Below are 12,786 nucleotides of genomic sequence, written 5' to 3'. Positions count from 1 at the left end.
GGCTCATATAATGGGTACAGATAGGCTAAAAGATGGAAACATTACAAGGGTTCCTGTGAAGCCCAGGTCTGTGAGCTGGGCAGTTCATACAGGAGGGAGACTTGCACTTCAGGAGCTTCACTGGAACTGCAGTGTCTGGGCTGATGCTTAAACTCTGGGAAATTGTTTCAGTCAACACAGCAGTAAAGCGCTCCAGAGAGGGACTTCACAGAGCTCTGCAGCCAAACTAAGCCCAAGGGGAATTCCAGGGTAAGTCTCATAAAGAGGGAGGCACAAAGCCTCATGAGTGCTAAGAGGATTCACCATGCTCCTCATTCATCCATAAACACAGGTGTCTGGTTTCCAAATATATGTCATTATGATTCTACAGATAACCCATTTATAAGGAGTCATCACTGGTTGGCACCTGAGCAGCTTTATGCTTTTCTAGAAGTATCAGTGACAATCAAATGGCACCTACCAGCCTTTCCATAGAAGAGAAATAAGTTGAGCTGGCAGTTGGTTTATTTAAAGGAAGCAAATAGCTAAGCTGGTGATACCCAAAATGTAAAGGAAGACTTTTTAAAAAGAAGAAAACAATCATGCTGTTGGAAATGAACTACAAAAAATCATTTAGACCATGATCCTGCCTCAAGGTAAATTTATCTATAAATTTCCAGGGCAAACAGAACATACATTATTGTAGAAGATCGTGAAATAGAAAATAAAAGCTTCTACAAACAAACTTGAATGGTCAAACTATCTTCACTGTCAAAAAATTATTAATTATGACTGCTCTGCAATGGATTGCTCTTCTCCAAACACTTGAATTCTTTGAGAGCAGAGAAAAACACCAGAAGTCAAAGAAGAAATATCTTCTACAATCTTCTGGAAGATTTAGCCTCTACTTAGACATTCAAAGCCAAATGAAATCAACTACTTTGCAAGATAATCCATTTACAGGCAACAAAACTTATGTATTAAAAAGTTACCATTAGTCCAAATTTTCCTCTGCTACTCTCCCTTGTACTATTTGCCAATTTTGTAAACATCTCTCAGAGTCTCTTCAGAGCTCTCTGAGTTAACGTCATATCTGTCAAACGAGGATGAGAACAGGCTCCGTACTTAAACAGTGCAAGCCACACTATAAAGCACCATAGGTGATCCCACTATTCATAAGACACAAACATTCTGTTTTCTTAATATAAATTGCTCCCCTCCTGTAATGGGCTTAGCTGAATGCCCAGACCAGAAGTTATTTACCTCCTAGAGTCTTCCTGATAGAATCAACCCTCAGTACAATCTAGGGATTCAGAAATACTTTTTTTCCCATGGTTTCTAAAAAAACTATTGGACCTAAAATTAATAATAAAGATATCCTACTATCTATGGTTGGATGATGACACTCTGTGGGTTCCTTGTGTTTCTGTACATCTTACACTGAGAGGCACTCACTGCTATTGGTTCTGGATTATCATTTTAAGGATGTTTGTATGGTAAACAGCCTTAAGAGATAGAATATCTTCAGAGCAAAGGAGAAGTGTGTTTACTGCCCACTTTAAAAGATTCAGATTCCCTATGTCTGTGTCCCTGTTTCTGGTTTGCAAGGACCAGTATAGCACAAGGAAAGAAAAAAAAAGAGGTACAATCTGTTTGTAGGATGCTGCTGTTTAGTTGCTAAGCCTGTCCAATACTTTTGTGACCTCATGGACTGAAGCTCACCAGATTCCTCTGTCTGTGGGATTTTCCCAGGAAGAATACTAGAATGGGTTGCCATTTCCTTCTCTGGGGGATCTTTCCAACCCAAGGATTGAACCCATGTCTCCTGCATTAACAGACAGGTTCTTTACCACCAAACAAGCCCAACATATATATGGTAAAGAACCTGCCTGTTTGATATATATATATATATCAGCATTAATTATGACTGCTCTGCAATGGATTGGTCTTCTCCAAACACTTGAATTCTTTGAGAGCAGAGAAAAACACCAGAAGTCAAAGAAGAAATCTCTTCTGCAATCTTCTGGAAGATTTAGCCTCTACTTAGGCATTCAAAGCCAAATGAAATCAACTACTTTGCAAGATAATCCATTTACAGGGGGTCACAAAGAGTCAGACACGATGGAGCAACTAAACTGAACTGAGAATAGTCAAATTCATAGAGTCAGAAATACATTGGTAGATGCCAGGGGCCAGGGAGTGAAGGAATGGGGAGTTAGTGCTTAATGCGGACAGAGTTTCAGTTTAGGAAGGTGAAAAATTCAGGAGATGGATGATGGTGAAAGCTGACAACAATGTGAATGTTCTTAGTGCCACTGAACTATACAGATAAATATGGTTAGAATAATATACTTTATATGACTTTTACAATGATGAACATATTTTTAAAATTCAAGACTCCCTAAATATGGGGGTCCTTTTCTATAACACCACCCAGAATATGTGCAGACTTCTATCTGGGTCCATCTGCATCACCTCCAAGAGATGTGGGTCAGAGAGAACTGATGTAAACATGCTGCTCATGCCACTTCCTGTGGAAAGAGTAATAAAGCCCCAGGCCTTTGATTCAGGAGTCTCATGTCTTCTGCTGTCACCTATGAAATTGTGGCAAACCAACTTGTTGACTTGCAAGTAGCATAAAATCTAAGACCCTTCACTGTTCTCAATACCTGCTACTGATAGAGCTTTAAAAAAAGTAATCTATATCTATATTAATATCTCTGTCTACCCACCTACCTACCTAATGAGGACTAATTATGTGCCTCAGAGATTCTTTATAGCTCTCTTGGGCAATCATGTATAAGACAGCCCACAATGAAGTTACTGGGATAGAAACTGCAAAGCTGTTTCACTCTATTAAAGGTAGCCATAAGAAGCTAGGTAAAACGGGCATAAACAAAATGAAGATTAACCTTAATGTCCTGTATGTACTCTAAGGCAGGGCTTCTCAAACTTTAATGAACATATAAATCACCTGGGAATCTCATTAAAATGCAGATTTGAATTCAGTAGGTCTGGAATGAAGCCCAAGTAACAATTTCCCAAGTGATACTGATGATGCTGGTCCAAGTACTGCACTTTGATAGCAAGGGTCTAGCAATAACTAATATATATTATATGCATATTAACACTCTGATATTTGTATAAGCTCTAACATTTTTCATAAAAATATCTCCACCAACCCAGAAAGTCCATATGAATCACTGAACATTGGTCTAAGAAAGAATACTGAAAACATTCTTGAATACATGATTATGAGTGCTTGTACACTTAAATGTGGGAAATATGAATATTTGTTATGAATTATCCTTCAGTGGAAACAGTGGCAAACTTTATTTTGGGGGGCTCCAAAATCACTGCAGATGGTGATTGCAGCCATGAAATTAAAAGACGCTTACTACTTGGAAGAAAATCTATGACCAACCTAGACAGCATATTAAAAAGCAGAGACATTACTTTACCAACAAAAGTCTGTCTAGTCAAGGCTATGGTTTTTCCTGTAGTCATGTATGGATATGAGAGTTGGACTATAAAGAAAGCTGAGCACAGAAGAATTGATGCTTTTGAACTGTGGTGTTGGAGAAGACTCTTGAGAGTCCCTAGGACTGCAAGGAGATACAACCAGTCCATCTTAAAGGAAATCAGTCTTGAATATTCATTGGAAGGACTGATGTTGAAGCTGAAACTCCAATATCTTGTCTGCCTGATGCGAAGAGCTGACTTATTTGAAAAGACCCTGATGCTGGGAAAGATTGAGGGCAGGAGGAGAAGGGGATGACAGAGGATGAGACGGTTGGATGGCGTCACCAACTCAATGGACATGAGTTTGAGTAAACTCCAGGAGTTGGCGATGGGCAGGGAGGCCTGGTATGCTGCAATCCATGGAGTTGCAAAGAGTCAGACACAACTGAGCGACTGAACTGAACTGAGCTGAACTGATCCTTCATTGTGAATTATAAACACATTCTATTCAAAGAACTGGTAGCAAAGGGAACACACAGGAGAAGACCTTCCTAGAGAAGACAGAGTCTTTTGACTGTAGCAAGAATAAAAGAAAGAGAGCAAATTACAGTCTTACAGTTTATGTTGCTGGTAACTGTATTTCTGGTAAAGCTTATGCTGATGGGTTAAGCATAACAGGAAAGAGAACATAATATGTGGACATAAGACAGACTCTGGGAAAGCAAATGTTCTGTGGGGCAAAACCCAGTGGGCAGGGCTTCAGGGGCCTGTGCTGTGGTCCCAACCCTATCACTCCCTTGCTGTGAGAGCTCAGAGAAGCAGTCTGTCCCCACCTGACCACTTGACCACTTCCTCACTCTTGCTTCTTGGCCGTAGGTTTCAATCACCCACACAGGCAGCCTCTCAGCCTCACAGACCCTTTTTTAAAGAGTGTCATCAGCCCAAATAAATCAATCTCTCTCTCTCTCATCTTATTCACTTGGGGGAAAAGTTGGTGAGCCAATCTGAAAACCATGGGAGAGGGTCCAGAAATAAATGAAAGGTGGAAATTTATTTTAGAATCATATCGGGAAATACTTGGTTGCAATTTTACTTTATCCCTTTTCCTTCTTCCACCGTCTCCTTCTTTCATTTCTTTGGTCTTCTCTTCTCTTTCCTCCTTTCCTCCTCTCCATACTCTCTCTTCAAAAAGATAGTTGGAAAGGCAGCAAGGCGTATTTCAGTATTCCACACATTTGTTTCTGGTGAGCTTACTGACTTGCTTTTAAATAGATTTCTGTGGTAGAATATGCTTAGGAAATCCTGGGTCCAACAGATAAGAATTGCAGCATTTCCTGCCACATCAGTAAACAAAGATGTCATAGTCGTCAGCAACTGCAGCCCTCCAACGTGAGACAGTCCGCCCTGAGGAAATTCAGGAAAGAAAGGAAAACCTGCCATCTAGTAGCCATCACACTGCAGCCACTCCCTACAGAGCTCTGAGGAAACTCAGGATGTGAAAACACAGGATACTAGCCTCAAACAGCTGAGGTGCACTTAATTCAAAGACTTCTCTACTGAGAACTGTCTCAACAGAGATGGTCTTTAATAGGCAATGTACACCCTGCCTCTCTGAAAAGGGTGCTGTGTTTTCTGTATTTGACAACAGGACCACATAAACCAGCCCTTCCCCTGCTAGTGTTCTGAAGAATTCACTCAGAGACAGTTCTGGCATGAAGATTTTGGATGCCAGAAACAAGCTATCGTGTTTCACCTCAAACAAGCCTTGGGCAAGTCATATAACCTAAGCCTCCAGTTTCCTTATGTGTAGCCAGGAGGTCAGTGACATCTAACAGATAGGGCTATTGAGGAGACAAGTAAGATGAAGTATGAAAAGTGTCAGGCACAGAGCCCCCTCTCCAACCAGGGCGTTTAGATTCACAGGTGAGGTTAACCTGTGTCCCTTGAGGGCTAGCTTATAAAGCATCCATCCTACTGAAAAACTACCCTTGGAGATGAGGCCACTGGCCTCGTTACTGACTAGTGTTGTTTAGTCCTATCCCCTCAAACCTGAATATTCCCTTCTAGGGGCTTCCCACTCGGCTGTGTGTGCTTGTGACCACAGCGCCAACAGATGACATTTACCAAATGAATAAGGAAGAGAAAAAAAAACATTGAGATAAGAAAGGTCACAGAAAATAAACAAAGGCAGAAATGAGGACAGGTCAGAGAGTTTCAGGCATATCTGTCCAGAGGCAGCCTCAGTTTGGCCTCCTTAGGGGGAGCATGGCCTCCGGCAAGTGAAATATAACCTCCCTTCCATTTAAAAAATAAAGATAATGATACCTTATCTCATAGCACTGTGCTGAAGAATTAAGAGAGATCAGCTATGTTAGGCACTTAGCACAGAAGGTAGCACAGAGCAGGAACTCAGAACAATAAAAATAAAGCTAAATGTTCTTTTGAAACTAAAGGGAAAAATACAGAGCTGTTATTCTCAAATCCAATTCTTTGACTTCTAGATTGGAAACTGGATATTATGCTCCTCCTGAGGAAATGCCAGAAAAAGGAACACACATGGGGCATCATTTCCTACATCTGACTTCAGATACACCCAGTGAGTGGTGGTAGATGTAGTTTCAATGCTGCCATTTTGAGTGAGTGAGAGAAAGAGAAAGAGAGTCTTTTACTATCTACTGGATTCCAAAAAGATTAAAGTCAACAATGGAGAAACAACATCTCAGATTTGCTAATAACCAACCCTTACTCATCCCCTTCCTCACAGCAATCACGTAGAGAGATCAACAGGACTCCCCTCACCTCCTCCACCCACTACTACATTTTCCCCATGCCCTATACATTTATCAATCTATTGTCATCTCCCTCTCTCTCTGTCCTCAGGGTCTATCACAGGGAAGGGTCTCTTGCTGGCCCAGAGCATTTGGTGAAGAAGTGAACAAATCCCACATTAGTTATTTAATAAGCAAGACCACTCAAGGATTTACAGTCCATCAAAACAATATGAAGACTGTGAAAACAGAATTTTTTTAAAAATAGTAATGTTATTATAACTCACATGAACAGTTTTATTAATAACTTCCAACTTTAATAGCCAATCAAGGCAGAAAGTAAAAAGTCATGGCAGAAGCCAAGAAATCAACATAAACAAGATCACTCTTCACACTGAGATGCTCTAACCCTGCCTCTCAGTGACCTCCTGACCAGTCCCTAAATTCAGCAGCTCACCTGTGACCTCAGGAATAATTCTGAACTCCACGGCACACAGGAAGACCTTTTGCATTTTGGTCATTGTCCATCTTACTGTAATCATCTCGTGTCATTGTCCTCTTGTATCTGCTCCTCCAGCAACATCCAAACTACCTGATAAGAACCTTCATGCTAGGACAGGTGCCTTCTCCACCCTCTCCTCCTCTACTCAACCTTCCAGACTCTACTAGAGGGTTGACAACCCTGTGAAGTGCTCTCTGATTTCTCTTCAGTTCAGTTCAATTCAGTCCCACAGTGGTGTCCAACTCTTTGTGACCCCATGAACCACACCATGCCAGGCCTCCCTATCCATCACCAACTGCCGGAGTCTACCCAAACCCATGTCCATTGAGTCGGTGATGCCATCCAACCATCTCATCCTCTGTCCAAACCCATGTCCATTGAGTTGGCGATACCATCCAACCATCTTATCCTCTGTCATCCCTTTCTCCTCCTGCCCTCAATAAATCAGTCCCCTCCTACATGGGGCTATTTAGATTACTGCCATGTCACCTTCTTAGATGTCAGACTTCCTCTAGACTACAAACTTCTGGAAGACAAGTAATGATGTACACATATTTACTCCCTGTGCCTGATACACTGTATATTCTCAGTAAGATGTTTATTGGAAGAATAAATGGATGCAAGTCCACTGTTACACACTTTCTATTCTCTCATCATTGTCCTTCCCAACTAATCAACTTTCAGCCACTGACAAGAAACACTGAAAGGATATGAGGTGAACTTTATGAAACTTTAGGGAACCCTTAATATCTACTGAGCACTATCTTATTAACCTTTAGATTAAATCAGAATTCCTCTCTGAAAGTGAAGCTAGTGTGTTGATTTTACAGATTAAAAAAAGAGAGGGAGAGAAGAAACTCAGAGAAGATAAGCAACCAAAAAAGAAACGAGCAGGACTTGAGTCCATGCTCCTTTGGCTACCCTATCCGAACTCAAACGCAAATTTCTTTTCATCCTTTACCATTTCAAAGGATGCTCTCTTTCCAACTGTCCTTCATTATAATTCTCACCTTTTAAACTGTGTCCCCTGGCAGCCCTCAGATGGTCTGCCTACCAAATCTCTTCTAGCCTATTGAACACAACCCAAGTTCCTCTCTCTTCCAGATCCTCCTGCCCCCAAAACCTGACCAAGTGTTTCTACTGCCTTCTAGTGTCTGCCTTCAGTGTCTCTTCTGCCCAAGTCACTTGGATGGCTTTGTAACAATTTCCAATAACATAGCATGTATACCAAAAATACATGGATCTTTGTTTTTTCCTTATAGTTTAGTTCAAAAGACATTTACTGACTTACTGACCATTAACTCTGACTTGCACCATACAAGCACTAAGGACGCGGGGATTCAAAAACAAAATCGTTGACCTTGAGATCTCAGGTTAATGGAAAGGGTAATAAGTATGCATATTCTTTCAACATGATGGGTTAAGAATTTTTCTGGATGATTATTCATGGTACAAATACAAACATGCTGTGTTAAGTTGCTTCAGTTGTGTCCAACTCTGTGAGGCCCCATAGGCTACTGCTTTCCAGGTTCCTATGCCCATGGGATTCTCCAGGCAAGAATACTGCACTGGGTTGCCATGTCCTCCTTCAGGGGATCTTCCTGACCCAGGGATTGAACCCATGTCTCTTATGTCTAATCTGCATTGGCAGGCAGGTTCTTTTACCACTACTGCCACCCGGGAAGCCCATATGCAAATCCACAAAAAAAGAACTTTGTCCATTGTGAAGTATCAGAGAAAGCTTCCTGGAAGAAGTAATGCCTGAGCTTCATCTTTAAAAGATAAAGTAAGAAATAATCAGACTAAGGAGTAGAGGAGGGCACTTGAGAAAGAGGGAACAGCTAGAGTTTTTAATAAGTGCTGATAACACCTCAGAGAAAATTCAAAGACTTCTGATATGGTTTCTGTGTACTCTTGCTGAAATTTTTACCTGTGCAGGGTTTGTGTCAGCAACGAATAATTCAAACAGGTTCCAACACAGATGGCTGATGGAAGTCCATCTTGATGACCAAGCCATCATTGCCATTAGCCTTCATTTTTTTTTCTTTAAGGATCTCTCTTTGGAACAGACTGATGATTCCTATAGAGGAGTTAGAGTATCAGAACATGATACTCCATTTAGGGGCCAGAACAGTCATTTTCTAAACAGCATCCTGGTACCATACGGTCACAGCACTGAGCATGGCCATCCTGGAAAGACAGCCATGAGAGAAACCTCCATCCTCTGCTCTGGGAGCACATTCCTGGTGCCCTGTTCTGTTTTCCACCTTTTCTATAATTCTGTTTTTCTATGAAACACCCCAGATTCGGTCATGAACTGGACAGAGAACTCCCTGTTCACAACAAATGGATGTGATGTGATTCAAGCACTTATTAGAAATCATTTTCAATCACTCCCATTCTGGGAAATTAAGTTTGGTGTTTGGTAATGCATTTTGCTATCACTTAATAAAGAGACGGTTTCCTCCAATATTAATAAGTCATATGAATGTTGATGTTGGGATGCCTCTTTGATAGCATCTAGAAGTAGAACTAGGCAAGGGAGTCAGCAGGGCAGCAGTCAAAAGAGTTAAATCATTAAAACCAGAAAGATTTGGGGTTCAAATTGTGGTTCTGCCAATTACTAGCTCTGTGACTTGGGCATGTTAATAAATGCCTCTGGACTTCAATTAACTCATCCTTAAAATGCAAGGTTATTATGAAAATCAAAGAAAATGTGTCAAGAAAGTGGCACACAGTGGCTTCCCTGAATAAATGATAACTATAATCTATACCTCACTTAAATTTTTAATTAAATTTTAAGATCACTAACTTGCAGATTATAGCTCAGATTGGCAGACAAGGGATTAAAAATAGTTTTGAATATATTTATAAAAGTAACAAGTAACATATTTAATTTCTTAGAGCTCCTGCAGAAAATGCTGTCTTAAGTCAGTTATTCAGAAGTTGACTCAGAGAGCAGCATTCATGGCAGGTGATTTATCCAAGGAGGGGTCCCAGGAGAGAGGAAAGCGGTAAAGGGAAGAAGAACATCCAAGAAAAGCTGCAATTTCAGGTGAAGTCTCAGTCTCAGCCTGACCCCACAGGGAGCTCTGGAGGTAAATTACACCATATATCCTGCAGAGAACTTGTGAATTACCGAACAGAGCTGGCCTAGCCTAAAGGCAAGGGAGTGAGCTTGCTCCTTCTAAACCAGTCAGTTATCAGCAAAGCAGTTGAGGGAAGAGAGTGCAGAGTACTGAGCTCCCAGCCACTTTCAGTTCTGTGTGTGCGTGTGTGTGTGTGTGTGTGTGTGTGTGTGTGTACTGGGGTGGGGGAAGAGTGACACAAGTTCAAGGTTAAGCCTCTGAAGGAGGTCTCAGATGCTAGCCCTTAGGAGCAGAAACCAGGGAAAGTGCACAGGACCAGTGAAAGGAGTTTGAGAGCAGCTGAGTGGAACATGAACATTTGCAACATTAATCAAGAGAATTTCACGGACCCACTCTATGCTGACTTTGCCTTTTCATCATTTGAGTTGGGCAATAGCCCAATAATGTACCTTACACTGCAAATACTTCTATTGAGATGGCTGGATGGCATCACGGACTTGATGGACGTGAGTCTGAGTGAACTCCAGGAGATGGTGATGGACAGGGAGGCCTGGTGTGCTGCAATTCATGGGGTCGTAAAGAGTCAGACACGACTGAGCGACTGAACTGAACTGAACTGAAGTTTGAAGTAAATATTTAATAGGAGTATGAAACTCAAGTTTAAAGGTTTGCCCTGAGGCACCCCAAAAAATGAGCTCTTCAACCTAATATGATTATGGTTTTCTATTGAAGAAAGTTGTGCTAGTCACTAATAGAGGGCACTGACCCTTCTCAGACAGAAATGATTGAGAAAGGGCAGTGGGAAACTCCTCAAATACCAGGAGAAAAACTGGCAGCAACAATTCCTGGAATCTTCATGCATATTCATTGAACCATCGATGTAGCTCAAGATCCTGGGATGCTATTTAAATTGAGTTGTATAATCTATGCATCTGGTTTAAGACAGATCTATATTGCAAGATTCAATACTGCTTTATTCAACTAAATTCTGGAAATGTAAAATATAATTTCTTATACCTTCAGGGGCTTATCTGTAGAGAGTGTAAGGGGACTTTAAGACCTTGGGAAATAAGGACTCAATGGAGACAGCCAATTGGATAGATAGACTGGGGCACAGGTCAACTGAAGATTAACTAATATATTAATATAAGTGACTACAAAAATATAAAACATTAAAATATTTTTTAAATAACACATATACATAATTTGTTAGGGTCATGAATGGTTCTATACATCCCCTTTTCAAAAATTTCCAATAGGGTTTATAATTTAGCAATTTGCAATTTAAGGCACCTATGTCAGTACAAATACTGTATAAGCAGATATATTAGAATAAAATTCATGAAAAATTTATGAGGAGCCCAACAGACAGATAACACTGGTGATTAATGGACACCTCGAGTTTGTAAACATAATAAGTTACAATTATAAACAAAGAGCTAGTAACCACAATTGCCACCAAAGAGCAGGGGTTGTTTCTACTTTTGGACTCTCAGAATACCACAGGAGACCAAGACCTTTACAGAAACTCCTATGGGTATGGGGAGGGTGGGAGGGGGGGAGATGACAGAGTCTAAGAATGACTGTTTTCTTCAAACAAAATTCTCAAGTCTTACTACTGTTCCAAAATATTTGCAATGAACTATCATCTCAAGGTGAAACATTTGATAAACTTGGTGCTAAAACAAAAGGATGAAGCTACTTAGACTTGGTGTTCCCCACTCTTGGCATAAATGGTACGGACCTAACAGAAGCAGAAGATATTAAGAAGAGGTGGCAAGAATACACAAAAGAACTGAACAAAAAAGATCTTCACGACCCAGATAATCATGATGGTGTGATCCCTCACATTCACCTAGAGCCAGACATCCTGGAATGTGAAGCCAAGTGGGCCTTAGGAAGCATCACTACGAACAAAGCTAGTGGAGGTAATGGTATTCCAGTTGAGCAATTTCAAAACGCTGGACTTGAAGAAGCACAAGCTGGAATCAAGATTGCTGAGAGAAATATCAATAATCTCAGATATGCAGATGATACTACCCTTATGGCAGAAAGTGAAGAGGAGCTAAGAAGCCTCTTGATGAAACTGAAAGAGGAGAGTGAAAAAGTTGGCTTAAAGCTCAACATTCAGAAAATGAAGATCATGGCATCCGGTCCCATCACTTCATGGGAAATACATGGGGAAACAGTAGAAACAGTGTCAGACTTTATTTTTTGGGGCTCCAAAATCACTGCAGATGGTGACTGCAGCCATGAAATTAAAAGACGCTTACTCCTTGGAAGGAAAGTTATGACCAACCTAGACAGTATATTCAAAAGCAGAGACATTAGTTTGCCGACTAAGGTCCGTCTAGTCAAGGCTATGGTTTTTCCAGTGGTCATGTATGGATGTGAGAGTTGGACTGTGAAGAAGGCTGAGCACCGAAGAATTGATGCTTATGAACTGTGGTGTTGGAGAAAACTCTTGAGAGTCCCTTGGACTGCAAGGAGATCCAACCAGTCCATTCTGAAGGAGATCAGCCCTGGGATTTCTTTGGAAGGAATGATGCTAAAGCTGAAGCTCCAGTACTTTGGCCACCTCATGTGAAGAGTTGACTCATTGGAAAAGACTCTGATGCTGGGAGGGATTGGGGGCAGGAGGAAAAGGGGACGACAGAGGATGAGATGGCTGGATGGCATCACAGACTCGATGAACGTGAGTCTGAGTGAACTCCGGGAGTTGGTGATGGACAGGGAGGCCTGGTGTGCTGCGATTCATGGGGTCGCAAAGAGTCGGACACGACTGAGTGACTGAACTCAACTGAACTGAAGATGATGCTGTGAAAGTGCTGCACTCAATATGCCAGCAAATTTGGAAAACTCAGCAGTGGCCACAGGACTGGAAAATGTCAGTTTTCATTCCAATCCCAAAGAAAGGCAATGCAAAAGAATGCTCAAACCACTGCACAACTGCACTCATCTCACATGTTAGTAAAGAAGTGCTCAA

The 12,786-nt window shown here is 41.2% G+C and overlaps 1 protein-coding gene across 13 annotated transcripts in view; it reads right to left on the bottom strand.

The window, feature by feature from the left end:
• Positions 1-12,786, bottom strand: part of NTRK2 (neurotrophic receptor tyrosine kinase 2) — a 402,024-nt gene that overhangs the window by 268,377 nt on the left and 120,861 nt on the right. Inside the window, exon 14 of one of the 13 annotated variants that reach the window (XM_018052435.1) lies at positions 4,406-4,845. The exons of 11 other annotated variants lie outside the window; for them this stretch is intronic. In XM_018052435.1, the coding sequence (XP_017907924.1) occupies positions 4,784-4,845 (62 nt within the window). In that variant the 3' untranslated portion in view covers positions 4,406-4,783. Of the gene's footprint in view, positions 1-4,405; positions 4,846-8,527; positions 8,792-12,786 lie in introns of those variants that run through there. One more of the 13 variants, XM_018052434.1, reaches the window with a different exon arrangement.

Source organism: Capra hircus, chromosome 8 (genome assembly GCF_001704415.2).
Source record: "Capra hircus breed San Clemente chromosome 8, ASM170441v1, whole genome shotgun sequence".
In the NCBI taxonomy this organism is placed as follows: domain Eukaryota; kingdom Metazoa; phylum Chordata; class Mammalia; order Artiodactyla; family Bovidae; genus Capra; species Capra hircus.
This window is presented reverse-complemented; position numbering and strand designations above follow the sequence as displayed.